This window comes from Camponotus floridanus, unplaced genomic scaffold (genome assembly GCF_003227725.1).
Source record: "Camponotus floridanus strain SB8 unplaced genomic scaffold, Cflo_v7.5 scaffold5, whole genome shotgun sequence".
NCBI classification, from domain to species: domain Eukaryota; kingdom Metazoa; phylum Arthropoda; class Insecta; order Hymenoptera; family Formicidae; genus Camponotus; species Camponotus floridanus.
This window is the reverse complement of record NW_020229658.1, coordinates 1,151,922-1,166,245: the sequence shown is the minus strand read 5'-3', so window position 1 is coordinate 1,166,245 and position 14,324 is coordinate 1,151,922. Positions and strand designations below refer to the sequence as shown.

General features: G+C 25.8%; 2 protein-coding genes across 3 annotated transcripts; both read right to left on the bottom strand.

The window, feature by feature from the left end:
- Positions 1-5: 5 nt before the first annotated feature.
- Positions 6-1,864, bottom strand: LOC112639177. The gene is made up of 6 exons (XM_025412411.1): positions 1,702-1,864; positions 1,421-1,609; positions 1,168-1,314; positions 736-983; positions 418-613; positions 6-353 (listed from the first exon to the last, which is right to left on the bottom strand). Exons 1-6 carry the CDS (start codon positions 1,786-1,788, stop codon positions 150-152), a joined length of 1,071 nt encoding a protein of 356 aa, XP_025268196.1. The 5' UTR covers positions 1,789-1,864; the 3' UTR covers positions 6-149.
- Positions 1,865-3,657: 1,793 nt separating this feature from the next.
- On the bottom strand, positions 3,658-14,051 carry LOC105258216 (rootletin). Of its 2 annotated transcripts, XM_025412410.1 has the most exons (31): positions 13,684-14,051; positions 13,324-13,506; positions 13,040-13,233; positions 12,941-12,956; positions 12,476-12,555; positions 11,965-12,142; positions 11,489-11,698; positions 11,120-11,260; positions 9,681-9,725; positions 9,343-9,465; positions 9,043-9,189; positions 8,888-8,938; positions 8,625-8,762; positions 8,445-8,540; positions 8,101-8,232; positions 7,905-8,015; positions 7,703-7,798; positions 7,471-7,611; positions 7,017-7,043; positions 6,831-6,914; positions 6,585-6,677; positions 6,328-6,486; positions 6,167-6,247; positions 6,021-6,080; positions 5,730-5,819; positions 5,497-5,643; positions 5,080-5,175; positions 4,705-4,767; positions 4,537-4,632; positions 3,942-4,025; positions 3,658-3,807 (listed from the first exon to the last, which is right to left on the bottom strand). In XM_025412410.1, exons 1-31 carry the CDS (start codon positions 13,903-13,905, stop codon positions 3,658-3,660), a joined length of 3,534 nt encoding a protein of 1,177 aa, XP_025268195.1. In that variant the 5' UTR covers positions 13,906-14,051. The 2 variants fall into 2 exon arrangements, with proteins under 2 accessions (XP_025268195.1, XP_025268194.1); XM_025412409.1 differs by lacking the exons at positions 3,658-3,807; positions 3,942-4,025; positions 11,120-11,260; positions 11,489-11,698 and having other exon boundaries at positions 4,376-4,632.
- Between the last annotated feature and the right edge of the window lie 273 nt (positions 14,052-14,324).

The following is a 14,324-nucleotide window of genomic DNA, read 5'->3' as shown; positions in this document are numbered from 1 at the left end:
TACATTTGATTATATATATTATATATATGTAGAAAATTGTCACGCAAAAAATAGCACAAACATAAATTACATTACAAACACGTTCACACAATAGTCGACATCAGACTTTTCTTTTACAGTATTTATTACGAAAAATCTCTCGTTCCTCTTTATTTGCTTGCAGAAGAAGACTGATAACCGTAATCACGGTTCTCTTCCAGTGAAGTATCGGATTCCGTTGCATGGCTAAAATTATCATTCCATTGATTACTTTTCTGCATCTCACTTATTAAATACTCCATTTTAGGAAACCACCATGAGTCACCACATGTCGATATACGTCGATTAGTTTTTATTGGTTCTATGAAATATTTCTAAAGACAAAAAAAAATAAAACAATAAAAAAATAGATTTTTTGTTTTTTCAACAAGTACTAACCTTGTATAAATCTGTGTAATTTAAACTCGAAATTAAATCCGTTTCTACATTCTGACGAGTTTTAATCGACGGTGAGATATCGTTTTTTACATATGCTTTTTTAAGACCTCTACCAGTTAATTGTCCGTGCGTTCGTTTTAATTTCTGTGCCAATAAATTAATTCGTTTCAGTTTCTTGATTTTAATTAATAGAGCTCTATAAAAATAATCTTTATTTAAATACATAATGTAGAAGAAAAAGAAGATATCTCCGATTTTGAAGATAAATGTAAAAAAAAAATAAAAATACACATATCTGAAATTATTATATACACTTACTTTTTTTCAAATACAAGCTGCATTAAAAGTTGTTGTTTATTTTTCAGATTTTTTGCTAGAGTTTTATTATATTTTTTTTGTTGTTCCATGCAATCACGAATGCATGAAATTATATATTGAGACTCTTTACAGAGTTCTGATCTACTCATAGCTGCTTCGGTCAAATCAACCGACATACATGTTAGCGATTGGTCCTTTAAATGGCATTCCTTTTTCAATTCAAACAAAGATTTGCGCATGTCCTTTAACTAAAATAAAAATTATAGTTTGATATTAAATTAAAAATATGATAAGTTACAATTAAAATGGAAAAAATGATACATTTAATGATACATTTTTTTAATTATAATTATAATTATATATGAAAAATACTTACAAACTATGTATATAATATTTTTTGTTTAAAAGCATTAACAGAAAAGAGTATTATACCTCAGTTATGTACGTGGAATTATTTTGCTCAAGTGAAATCTTCTGTTGACCAAGCTGATAATTTTCGTTCATGTATTCTTGTAACTGTAAAATCAAGTCGCGATTCACACTCTCGGCCTTTATTAATTCATCCTTTTCCATCTCAAGCTAAAAGAATAAAAAATGTTGAGTTCAAAAAATTTACCTTTATTTTATTCATATTTGTGTAAAATAAAATTATTATAAGTAAAAAAAGAAAAATATCTATATATACATCTTGTCGTATGATATCCAAATGATCGGTATAACTTTTGCATTTATCTTGCGCTTGACAAAGTTCGATGTTTTTTGACGCAAGTTTTTTTTTAGTTTCTTCCAATTCTTCGTTCAATTTGTCTACTAAATCACGCAGACCGATCGCTTCATTTTCTATTTTTTCGATTTTAGAACAATAATCTTTTTCCTAAAGTAAAATATAACAATTTTAATAATTAATTTTATATACAATTTTTATATATAATGTAAAGATGCCATCTATTCATAACAGTATATTACCATAATTATTAATGATTTTTGCGAATCTGCTTCATGTTTTGTTGCTAACATTAATTGTTTTTGAGCTGCATTGAAATCTTCAATCATTCTCTGATAATCACTTTCTGTTTGATGCAATTTTATACGTGTCTCTTTGAGCTAAAAAAGTTTGAAAAAATAATCACATAAAAAATTTAACCTTTTTGATAAATGCAAGATGTTATTTGTACCCTCTTTTTCAACTGAAAGATATCATCTTGAGCTCGAGTTTCAGTAATATTATTTTGTTTTTTTAATATAGAATTCTCATTCTGAAAAGAAGAATATCGATTGATAAATCAATGCAAATTATTTTATATTTTATCATACATTAAATATTGAAATGCAATTATCTATATGTACTTTAAGTAACTCATAATCGGCTTGCAATTTAACCATGTTATCCGATTTCTCTTGGAGTAAAACTTTCAAAGAATATATTCGATCACATAGAATATTCAGCATCTCGTGCTCCGGTATATTTAATTCAGATAAATCTTCCTCCATCTGTTGATTATTCGTGAATAATTTCTTCCGAAGCATTCCAAGTTCATCAGATTGATTCTTAATGATCTCTTCATTACTAGTAATTCGATCATTTAAGATTTCAATCTACAAATTTTTTAATAGCATTAATCAATGTTTTTTGGAAAAAATATATGGTTACAAAATATATGATTACAGATTTTAATATTGTAGGTAAAAAAAAATGATTAAATATTTTTCCTCGCGAATTTCACATTGAAATCTATTAAGTCTTATTACTTCTATTTATGCATTTTAATCGCAATTTTATTTAATTATAAAATTTAAATTGCTATTGCGATTTTTCATTTTCATATTTTTGATACCACTACTGTTATGCAGTTCAACATTTTAAGAAATGATATAAAATAATTAAGAAAGCGTAAAAAACGAAAACTTAAACATAATCACCTCTTTCTCTCCACCTTCCAGTTTTGATAAAAGTTCCTGATATTCACTTTCTTTTTGTTTAGCATGTTCAAGTTGTTTGGTCAAATCATCAATTTTTGATATGTGACACTGAAGATCAGTCTTAAATCGCTGATTTTCGCATTTTAAATTGCATTCTCTATCTTTCAACTTTTGTAATTCAGTTAGTTGTATTGGAACAATATTCTCTACATCTTTATCTAAGATATTAACATATTTATTTTCGTAAATTTTTTTTATTTAGATTTTTATTTTATTTTTATTTTATCAAATCTTTATTTTACTCAGATTTTATTTTATATAAGAAATTACCTGACTGTTCATCCAGGTGCAGTAGCCTTCTATACACAACATTATCTGAGGAAAATTCCAAATCTTGAGTATCGCAGCTTTTGTCTTTAAAAGACATTGTACACGATTTGCTCATGCATTTGCTTTTAGAATAATTCTTCATTTGCATAAAATTATCCATCTATGACAAAATATATTTCGACATAAACATAGACAAAAATTTTATTATAAAACAGAAGTATAAGTTTCTAATAATGTACCTTCCATTTCAATTCCTGAAGATCCTTCACATGATCATGTATCTGTTCCTGAAAAAATTCAAATGATATATCATTTCTGTAAAAAATTAATTTTAAATCTCTGAATCATTTCACATATCAGATAATGCATAATGAACTTAAAAAAAAAAATATATATATATATATATAGATATTATAAATTTTTTTTCTTAGTTTTTTATTACATGTTATTATATTCAATACCCACTCAACCAAAATATTGCAGCTACATTGTCGCAACATTGCTGCAATGTTGTAATATTACCGCAATATTTTGTGTTTGCTGGGTAATAATGCAAGATAAAACACTTATTTAATGTATGCATATTTCTTTATTGAAAATGTACAAAACTTTTTCATTGTTTCAATTATTATTAATGTAGATTATTGAAAATTAAAGTCTTTATGTTATGTACTATACCTGTACTACACTTAGGATTGAGGAATACATTGTATGCAGAGTACTAATGATTAGACACTTATCATACTCCAGATAACGAATTCTCTTGTGCAGACTATCAATAGCATCTCGTTGTAAATCCAATAATAAGTCCTGATTAGTTGCCTTTACAAGTATATATATATATGAAAAATAATTAGATTAAAAATACTTACTAGTATGTTAAATTGATCAATAGTTGATATATAAAATAAAAGAGAAATTTTTAATTGATACAAATATAATAGTATATTTTTTACCTCTGTAAAACATTCGTTATATTGATGTTGTGTTTCATCAATGCACATTGTTAATTCACGAATAGTTTCATTTTTTTTGCAAAGCTGTAAAAGATACAATATATTTTTTTTCATACAATTTTTATTTAGTTCTAAAAACAGCAGACACTCACGTATGTAGGTTCGTGTTATTTGTTAATTTTATACAGCATAACAGCTCTACAACTGAATCATCCAGAACACTTGTTAATTTCTTGTATATATGGTACAATTTCTTGTCACTTGGTAAATAAAATATTTAAGTGTGACCAGCATATCACAAAGCTTCAAACATCTTGATTAAACAAGCTATATGTCATGCATGACACTCATTATATTTCATTCGCATTGTACGATATAAAAACATTAAAGGCAAAAAGAGAAATATAATAATCCATCATCTTCAAGAGTCATATTTTTAATAATCATTGCAGCATTATTTACAATTATAACAAATACATTTTAGCGCAAAAGCTAAATAACAATTTAAACTATTCATAATTTTACACGTTTAAACATCATGCACGTTTCTATGATTAAAAGCCGAAGACGATATTGCAGGTCTCAGCTCACTCACATCGCTCATTGCTTTATGACCCATTTGATCCAAGTTTCTCTTAGCTTCAACAACAGCATTTTGTAAATGTCCGATAGTTTGAATCTGGAGTTCATTCTACAAAATATAGCATAATGTTGGAACGCAAATCTTATTGGTGCTAAATGAAAAATGACAAAAAAAGCAAACCTGCTTCACTAATTCGTTCTTCTCTTTCTCATATTGCGCGATAGTAAGATTTTGCTTATCAATCTGTAAAAAAATTTATTTTATATAATATTATAATATTTTGTCAATACATACCTTCTAAAACTTCATTCTTGACAAATAGATTATCTTTGTAATATATATTAACATGTATTGTCTATGAATGCACAGTATATAAAAATCAAACAGAAGCGTAACAATTATATTATAAATAATAACATAAAACTTTTAATTAAAAAAGCGATATTACATAATTTTTCATAAAAAAAAATTATCATATAATATAAAATTTTTAATCAATTAGAGTCTGTAATATCAATTAAAATCTATACTACTAACTATAACTATTCAATTTACCTTTTCTTGCAGCTTCTGATGCAGATCTTTTACTTCTGTTTGACTCATTGTTAAGGAGTCTCGTTGTATTCGTATGACTTCTTCCATATTTTGTAGCTAAAATAATTTTAGTAATTAAATTTACACTTAATTATGAATAATATTCTGATAAATATATATCTTACCACATAAAAATTTTATATAAAAGTTGAAATAAAAATTTATATCATTATATTTATATATCGTATATTCTGATTTGAAAAAAATAAAATATTCAATTTTACATATTTAATTATAAAAAGGCTTATATTTAAAAATAATATTTATATTTATATAATAAATATATTGCATATTGTTTAATTATATTATATTGTTCAATTTACGTATTATTTTTTAGAAAAAACTAAATTTTGTAAAAAACATATATACATAACTAACCAATTTCTCTTTGGAATATACAGCACTTTTAAGTTTGCTTAACTCATGAAAACAAATGTCCAATTTCTCTTTACATTTTCCTATTGAGTCTGTCAATGTCACAACAGATTTTGCCGAAACAGAAGAGAAAGATGATTCTTCACATATCTGTAAGTAAATTTTTATAATAGCTTTTTTAGTATACTATGTATTTAAGCTTGACGTAATTTGTAAAGAAAAAAAAAGATACAAACCGATTTTTTAAATTCACTTTCAAGATCTTGGATTGCCAATTTTGTAGATTGCACAGCATCTTGTACAGTTTTGAATAAATCAGACATATTCTATAGTAAAAAAATAAAATATAATAATTAAAATAATATTATCTTATTAAGAAATATTACAAATAATATTTTTATATTACACCATAAAATTTATATTCTACATATTTAATACATAATATCTGTGAATTACGAATTAAATCATATTTATTAATATTTATTAATATTTATTAAATATGTATTAATAATAGTTATGATAATTACTTCGTGCTTAGATGGATACTCATAGCGTAAGAGTGTTGCTTCTGTGCTATAGTCTATATGCTTTATAATAAAATTAAATTTTTATAAAAAAGATGAAAATATATTAAAAATATGTATTTGCATACATAATTACAGAATTTACTTACAAAAGCATTTGAGATTTCTGTAGATTTCTTAATACTTAAATTTTTTCGAAGATCGTTTTCTATTTCTTTTTGCATTTTGATCTGAAAATCGATTACAATATTAGATGATTCACATTAATGTGATTGTAATGTTTAAAAAGTTTATAATTTTTAATACTTACAATGTTTTCTAATTCTATTATTTTCTTTTTCAGTTCCATACTATCTTTGCTGTGACTCTGTCTATAATGTTCTGCCTTTGTTCGTATAATAATTAATTCTTTCTCCATTGATTGAATACCATTCTTTAAAAAACTATTTGTTTCTTGTTTACATTTTACCTATCACAGAAAGAAAATAATCCAAAGTGAAAATATAATTCTTTCTAGTTAATTAAATCTTTCTAGTTAATTAAATCTTTCTAGTTAATTAAAGTTACCTCATGCTGCAATACTCTGATTTGATCTTCTAAATCAGTTATATGATTTTTCCACTTATTTAGTTTTTCATCATATTTTATCTGACATGTTTGCTGTAACATATAGCATATAAAATATTAATTAAATTGTCTAAAAAAATTTGTATACATATGTATGTATATGCATTACAATGAAACAATTTATAAAAACGATATTATAAAAACAATTTTAAAAAAATGGATTAGAGAATCTATATACTTATGTACCTGAATCATGCTGAGTTTCAGATCATCATATTCCTTTCTTAATTTATGTAAATCTTCTTTTGTTTTTATTATATCATTTATTTCCTGTAAAATAATATATTTATACATTATGCTTTGTGTATGCAATTATGAATTAGAAAACAAAAATTATATATTTATTTACAGTAAATACATTTGCTTTAATACCTGATTGTCAAAGTGAGGAAATTGTTCCTAAAAACACAATATTTTCAAATTTAAAATAGAAATTAATATTAATCTTACAATTTAATATATTATATATTTTAATACTCAATCAAATACAAACATTATTTTTTTTTATCATATGAAAAAATATTCTCTTGACAAAGATTTTAATTTGAAATAAAAAACAAAAGAAATGAGAGGGAAAGTAGAGAGAGGGAAGAGAGGGAAAAGAGACAGAGTATATGTAAAAAAAGAAATAATTTATTTGCTATATAGAAAAAATCTAATTTGTAATCTTGACATATAAAAACATTTAATTCAAGAGAAAAATTGAAAGAAAATTGTTTAAGAAGAAACTATTTAAAAAAAAGATATAAAATGAAGAAAAAAAAACGAACCTTTTGCTCAACTCTAATATATAAATGTTAGTAAATGTATCTAATATATAAATAACCTTTTCTTCCTGTCTTGTAGAAAGAAAAGTTTCCAATACATCTTGCATTCTTGTATGTGCATAATCGACCTCTTCTTCCAGTTTAGTCAATCTGCCTTCTCTTTCGCAGAATGTCGTTTTTGCAATTTCATTGTTTAAGAGCTGTATAAATGATTAGAAGAATGTAAGATAACATGTCTCTCTCTCATCATTAATTTCTTTTCTTTACAACATTCTTTTTTAAGATACTCACCACTTCACCGGTTTTCTTCTGTAAGTCCTTTAAAGAGCAATCTATAGTACATAATTGACTTCTTAATCCCTTTACTATCGACGTCATGCAACCACCCTGAAAGACGATATTTATGTAATAAAAATGTTTTTAAGTGTTTAAGTTAAATCGAAATTGGTAAGAATTATTGTTTTTTTCTTGAATTTCTTTCTAAATTAACCACCTGAGTTTGAAATAATTGCAAATTAGTCAGTATCTGCTCAACCTCTTCCATCACAACAGTTAATAAATCATTGCTAATACATGCTCCTGTGTACCCAGATTCATGATATTCCTAAAATTTACATTAAACTTTATATAATAAAATAAAATTCATGAAAAGTTTAACGAAGTGATTATTTAATACAAATATTCCGAACCTGTATATTCGTCTGCATACTATTAATACAACGGAATAATTCCGATTGAACCTGATTAATCTCATTTTTTATATCTTTCAGTTTAAGCTTGCCATTCACAATTCTTTCATTATGCCTTAATCTCTCTTCCTCCTAAAAAATAGAAAAATGCATTTTTCGATTACAGAGATAACATAATTTATATAAGGAAACCTTAAGACCAAAATTAATGTTCCAATTTAATATTCCAAAAATAATTACTATATCTTAAGGACATATCTATTATGTATGAGCTTGCGTATTTTGATAAATTGATATATATATATATATATATATATATATATATATATATATATTCACATTACTTGTAATTCCAATCTATTAACAGCTTCTATTAATCCTTCTCGCGTTCTTGCTAAATAAGTTTGTGTACTAGTAACCATTTTGCTCAATTCTTCATACTGAAAATATATTAAATTAATGTCAATTGTTAAGTCATTGTGTATTAGTATGTTTTTATTGATTTTTTATTAACATAAACGTACGTTTTGATGTCGTGAATTAAATGTGGAAATAACAGTGTTTATCTCTTCGCGAATATCTTCTGTTGCTGCCTGAGCTTCTACTGTACATACTCTGAATTCTTCCATCAACTTGAATTGTCGTGCATTATTTATATTTGACTGGAAAATATATCAATTTATTTAGATCAATTAATACACACATACACACACACATATGTATATATATATATATGTATGTATATGATATAACAAAAATAAATAAATACTGAAACATATAATCTTACTTTAATATTCTTAGGATCGCTGCACATACAATGATTTTCTTCTTTCTTTATCTAAAGAAAGAGAAAGTATAATATGATCAAAAGCAATATGATTAATTTTCTTAAATAATCAATGAATAAAATAAATTTCTATGTTGTGCATCTGATATACATACTATACAATCAAATAGAGTAATCTCCTTTTCTCTTTCCGAGTACATTCTGCTGATAATTTCAATACAGTTGACCAATTTATCTGACATGCCACTTGCAAAAAGTTTGTTTTTATTTATACAATTATTAGCCATAATGCAATCACTCATCTAAAAAAATATATTTTTTGAAAGAGAGTGAAAGAACTATAAATATATGCTCTTTAAATAAATTAATTAAAAAAAAAAGAAAAAAACCGTTGATTTTTTGTTGCAATGTTTACTTTGTAATATTTAAAAAAAAATAATATTTTATTCTTTTACCTCGTTATCTTCGACAGTTAATTTTTCTACAAATTTCCCCAATTCAAGTTTTAAATCCGATAAAATTTCACATTCTTTTTGCACATGCGCTTTTGTATTGTTCAGAAATGATATAAATTCATCCTGCAAACAAGATGAACGATAATAATATATAAATTTTTATTTATGCACAAATAAGGGTATTTTTTTAAATATGCATGCAAAAATTATAATAGAATATTATGTAGACGAATTTTCTTAGAATGCGAGATATCTATCGAAGGACATTTTTGAAAATAGTATTACTTCTAACTACTAAAATTATGTAATATATGATGATTAAATTTGATTTGACTCACTTCTGGAAAATTATTTGTATCAATGCGAACTTTCCGAGATGTATCCTGAAATTACATAAAAAAATATGAATATATGTTGATAAAACATTCGGGAGAGAAGGGAGGATAAATATATATATATATTATATTATTTACTATAATCTCTCGCAAAAAAAGTTAAGAAACATAGCATTTACTTAAGTTATTAAATTTGTATAAGTGATTGTATACATATGATTTGTAAAATGGAAAATATATATAAAATATTTGTTATTATCAATTAAAATATGTTAATTTTTAACAGTAATTGCTTTGTCTCTTGGCTTTTATTTTGTTAAATATATTAATATTAAATATGTGTCTGTAAATGTAACAATATATAAAAATGATCATTTTAAAATTATTAATTTTATAAGTGAGGCAATCATGTTGATATATAATTTTTTGTTTTTCACAGATGACATTCTAAAGAATATAGAAATTTATTAGACTATTTTGAAACTTAATAACTAAACTAATAATATTTTGAAACTTAATAACTAAACTAATAATATATATACTTAACTATAATAATAATATATATATATATATATATATATATATATATATATATATATAATTAATCAAATAATAAATGCATATGAATTTATGCAGACGAATGTACACATTTATTATCAATGATCTAAATATCTAATTTACTGACTTAAGAAAATTTATCTTATTTTATTATATATTATATAATATTTATTATACAATAGAGAGAGCCTAGAGAAAGAATAATCACATAATCATTATATATGAATCAATTTGAATTTATTTCCTTTTATATTCCTTCCTCAACGTTCCTTAGCTCAATTCTAGAACCTCTCATCAGAATGCCACTGAAGGATTTAAATTTTTAAGAAAAATATAATGAAAGTTATTAAATCATGTTTTAAAATGCCTTAGTTCAGCAGTTTAAATCTAATTCAGTTTGCTATGAGATATCAGTCTTATCTTGAAGATGTGATGTGATCGAACAAACATAAGTATTCGTCGTGACTCTATCTTGTAAACTGCTATCTTTGCAAGGAGGTGATAATTTTCTAGCAGTTTGTAAGATTTTCCTATCGATGTTCTTCAAATGTTTGTATCGAGTTTGAATATTTATATGATTTCGAGAATGACTAAGCAATTTATTTTGTAACTTTGCATTCATTATTGATACGTTTTGTGTTCCGTAATTTAACAGGCTTTTAGAATCATCATGCAGAAATGATATATTGTTCTTTCGTTGTTTGGATATATGAAGGAGATTTGACACTGGAAATTGCTCGGAGGATTCATGGGAAGGTTTAATTTTAGTGATGGCAGCAACACGATCGCGAGAATTACAGACGCGAGTAAAAGTGGAGAGGCTCTTCTACAAATGAAAAAAAATTATAAGTTTAAATTTAAAACTTTATGGATTCATATTGTACCTCTAAAGTTGCTTCTTTCAATTCCTTACGCATCTCTTTAATTAAATCATCCTTCAAAAGATTTCCTATATTTGCATGGTAATTTTGTTTCTGCAATGCAGTGATCTCCGCCGTTAATGTATCCTGTGTTTTCATAGCTTCCTGAAATCAATAAGAGAGAATGCATACAATAAGAGAGAATGCATATAATAAAGTACTATAAATGTACTATGATAAAAAATTATGATAAAAAATTAAAAATAATATTTTCGATAGATAATGTTAGAAATTTAAAAAAATATTCCTAAAATATCGTTAGAAATAATAAAAAAAACATAATATATTAATAATATAAATTATAAAATAGACATTTTAATATGATAAACCAACTTTTTCGAGGCGAGCCACTTTATCCTCCAATTGCTGTATTTTTTTAGATTTTTCTTCCAATTGTACTTGTAGATTAGTTGTATCCATATTGTTTTCATAAGTGTACACCATAAGCTTGGATTCAACATCTTGCAGTTGTCTACGTAAATTTCTGTTTTCCAAATCTTTTACATCTAATACACTTTCCAAAATGTCAGGTGTTAAGATAATCTGAACAGCAATATACATTTAAAATAAGAGTCTCTTGTCTCAATATTGGGGAACATGAATAATGTTATCTTGCTTGCAAAATATAAAATTCAGGATACATTAAATAAATAGAACCGATTATTGTAATAAAATAGTTTTTCATAATTTTTACTATTACAACATGATTGCCTCGATATTACTCTAAAAAATCAATACTTAAAATATCAAAAAAAGACATTAAAATCAGTTTCTCTTTTGTGTATAAAAATTATAAAAGACACACTTACATCGCAATTTTGATCATTTATCATTGGATGAATAATAACTTCATTTGTTTGTTTAGCATGTTCCTTGAGTTTCTCGCAAAAGCACTGAAGTCTAGAAACGTATTTATTTATAGTCTCATCTTTCATTGATAATTCTGTCATGAGATCTGCTACTTTTCCTTCCAATTCCAATTGAGATCTGAAAAAATGTATTCTTATTTTTGTGCAAGAATATCTATAATATAAAAGAAAGCTTAAAAGAGAAAGTAAAAATAAACATCTTTTATATAATTAATTAAGAATTTACAAATGTATTATTGCCTTTAAATACATGTAAAAAAATACATTAGAAAAAAAAATATTTATACAAAAACAAAATGAAAGAAAATTAGTATTTGTATTAGTATATTAGAAACTCAAAAACTGATTTAAAAAAAAGTAGAGTTTAAATTCTAAACAAGATAATAATAATTCCTAATTATAAACACACATTTGTTAATGTATATATTAAAAATTTTGCACAATATCTTACCTAATTAATTTTTTCTCATTTTCCTGAAGTTGTTCTACTTGCAAATTCAAGGATTTGATATGTTCAATGTCTGTTTCTTCCTAATTTAAAAATTTATTTTATTAAATATCATATAAAAAAAGAAATTATATATTTAGGGACATTATATTAGAATATTATATAATATTATGTAGATTACATACTATTTGTAAGTACAAAAAAAAATTTCTTGAAAATATAATACTCTATTAATGAGATAATTGACAATTTATTGAATACAAATATATGTGTATATATGTGTATATGAGATAGTTAAATTTAATGTAAAGGGTGTAGGGAGTGAGAAAACAGTTTTCAGCATGAAATATATATAGTACAAGTATTGTATCATATGTTCTTACACAAATAATTTGATTTTTGAAGTTTACTATGCTCTATATCTAAAATAAGTCTGAGCTTTTTGGCTGCTTTTACACACATATTTACCTGACTGCAGATACAGCTGTAAAGATAAAACAATTCGCATTACTAAGAGATAAAATAATCATTATACGAATGCATTAATTGAAAACAGTAGTAACTTACTCCGAAACTGGAATATCCTCAGGTTGAATCTCAAAGAATGTAATACCATCAAGATTCCAAATATTTTCCTGACGTGCGCGACGAATCACTTCTAATAATCCTCTAATGTCACTTTGCAGATATTCTATTTTCTGTTGCAGATATTCTTCATCCTTTTCTAATTGACTGACACGATTTGAAAGTGTATTTAAAGCCTAATGCAGAGAAATATATGATTACATATATTTTCTAATTGTTTAAAAGCTATTAATCTAATAGAATTGAACGATCTCTTTCTCTTTTACCTTTTCAGAATGACTTGATCTTGTCAAATTATCTACAACTATTTGGGACGATTGTTTTAATTTCTCCTCTAGTAACTTAACTCTATTACACGCGGCCTGTTCCAAATCTTCAACTGTGTGCACTAACATAGTATTTTGCTCTCCTAGATCCTTAATCCAATCGCTCATTATCTGCAGCTTCATCTACAAAGTAATGTGTAATGTTTCGATTACACTTGACATTAAATACAAGCAAGAATTGATATTGTTAAGCTGCAGCTGTTTGGAGCATTTGAAATATCGTACAAAAGATGCGAAGAAATAATCGAACAAAGCGGCATGCATGAAACGAATTCCATTGCGATAAGAAACGCTGCTTACGGAGACCCGATCAGATTCGCCGCCGGATTCCCGATCGATCTTCTCGATGCGACTCTCGTACAATTTGCGAAATTCATTGAGAATACGCAGACCCTCGGTTTCGCCGCACGGTTCACCGGTGCTCTCGTCGGTCGCTTGGCAGCTTTGATCGCGTTTAACCAACGGGATCGTCACGTCGTCTACATCCGCGGAACTCGACAAACAGGCACTGACCGAGTGCATCGCTTTGCAAGTATAATCGATGACGTGCAATTGTAATGTGATAGATGCTGACAGATTTTTTTAAAGGTCTCCCTACACCCTTATTTTGACCAAGGAGCACTTTAAATAAACGTCAACACGCCATGTATCTCGCCATTTTAGCGACTGTTGTGACGTCACTGGACCATAAATAAGCCATAAATAAAATAAATCATAGAACAGCGAACAAGATTTCGTTTGGGCTTAAAATATTTCTTTCTAGATGGTACTTTTTGTCCGAAGATCTAGTTACATTAGATCGGCCAATCGGAAGAAAGAAATGTTTTTTCTTTCATTCCGATTGGTCGATCGAATTTGTCCCGTCGAGAAAACTGTACACAAATGTCACTTGTATTCCCTAGACACGTAGTGCGAATTCATATCGATGCGCACGCATATTC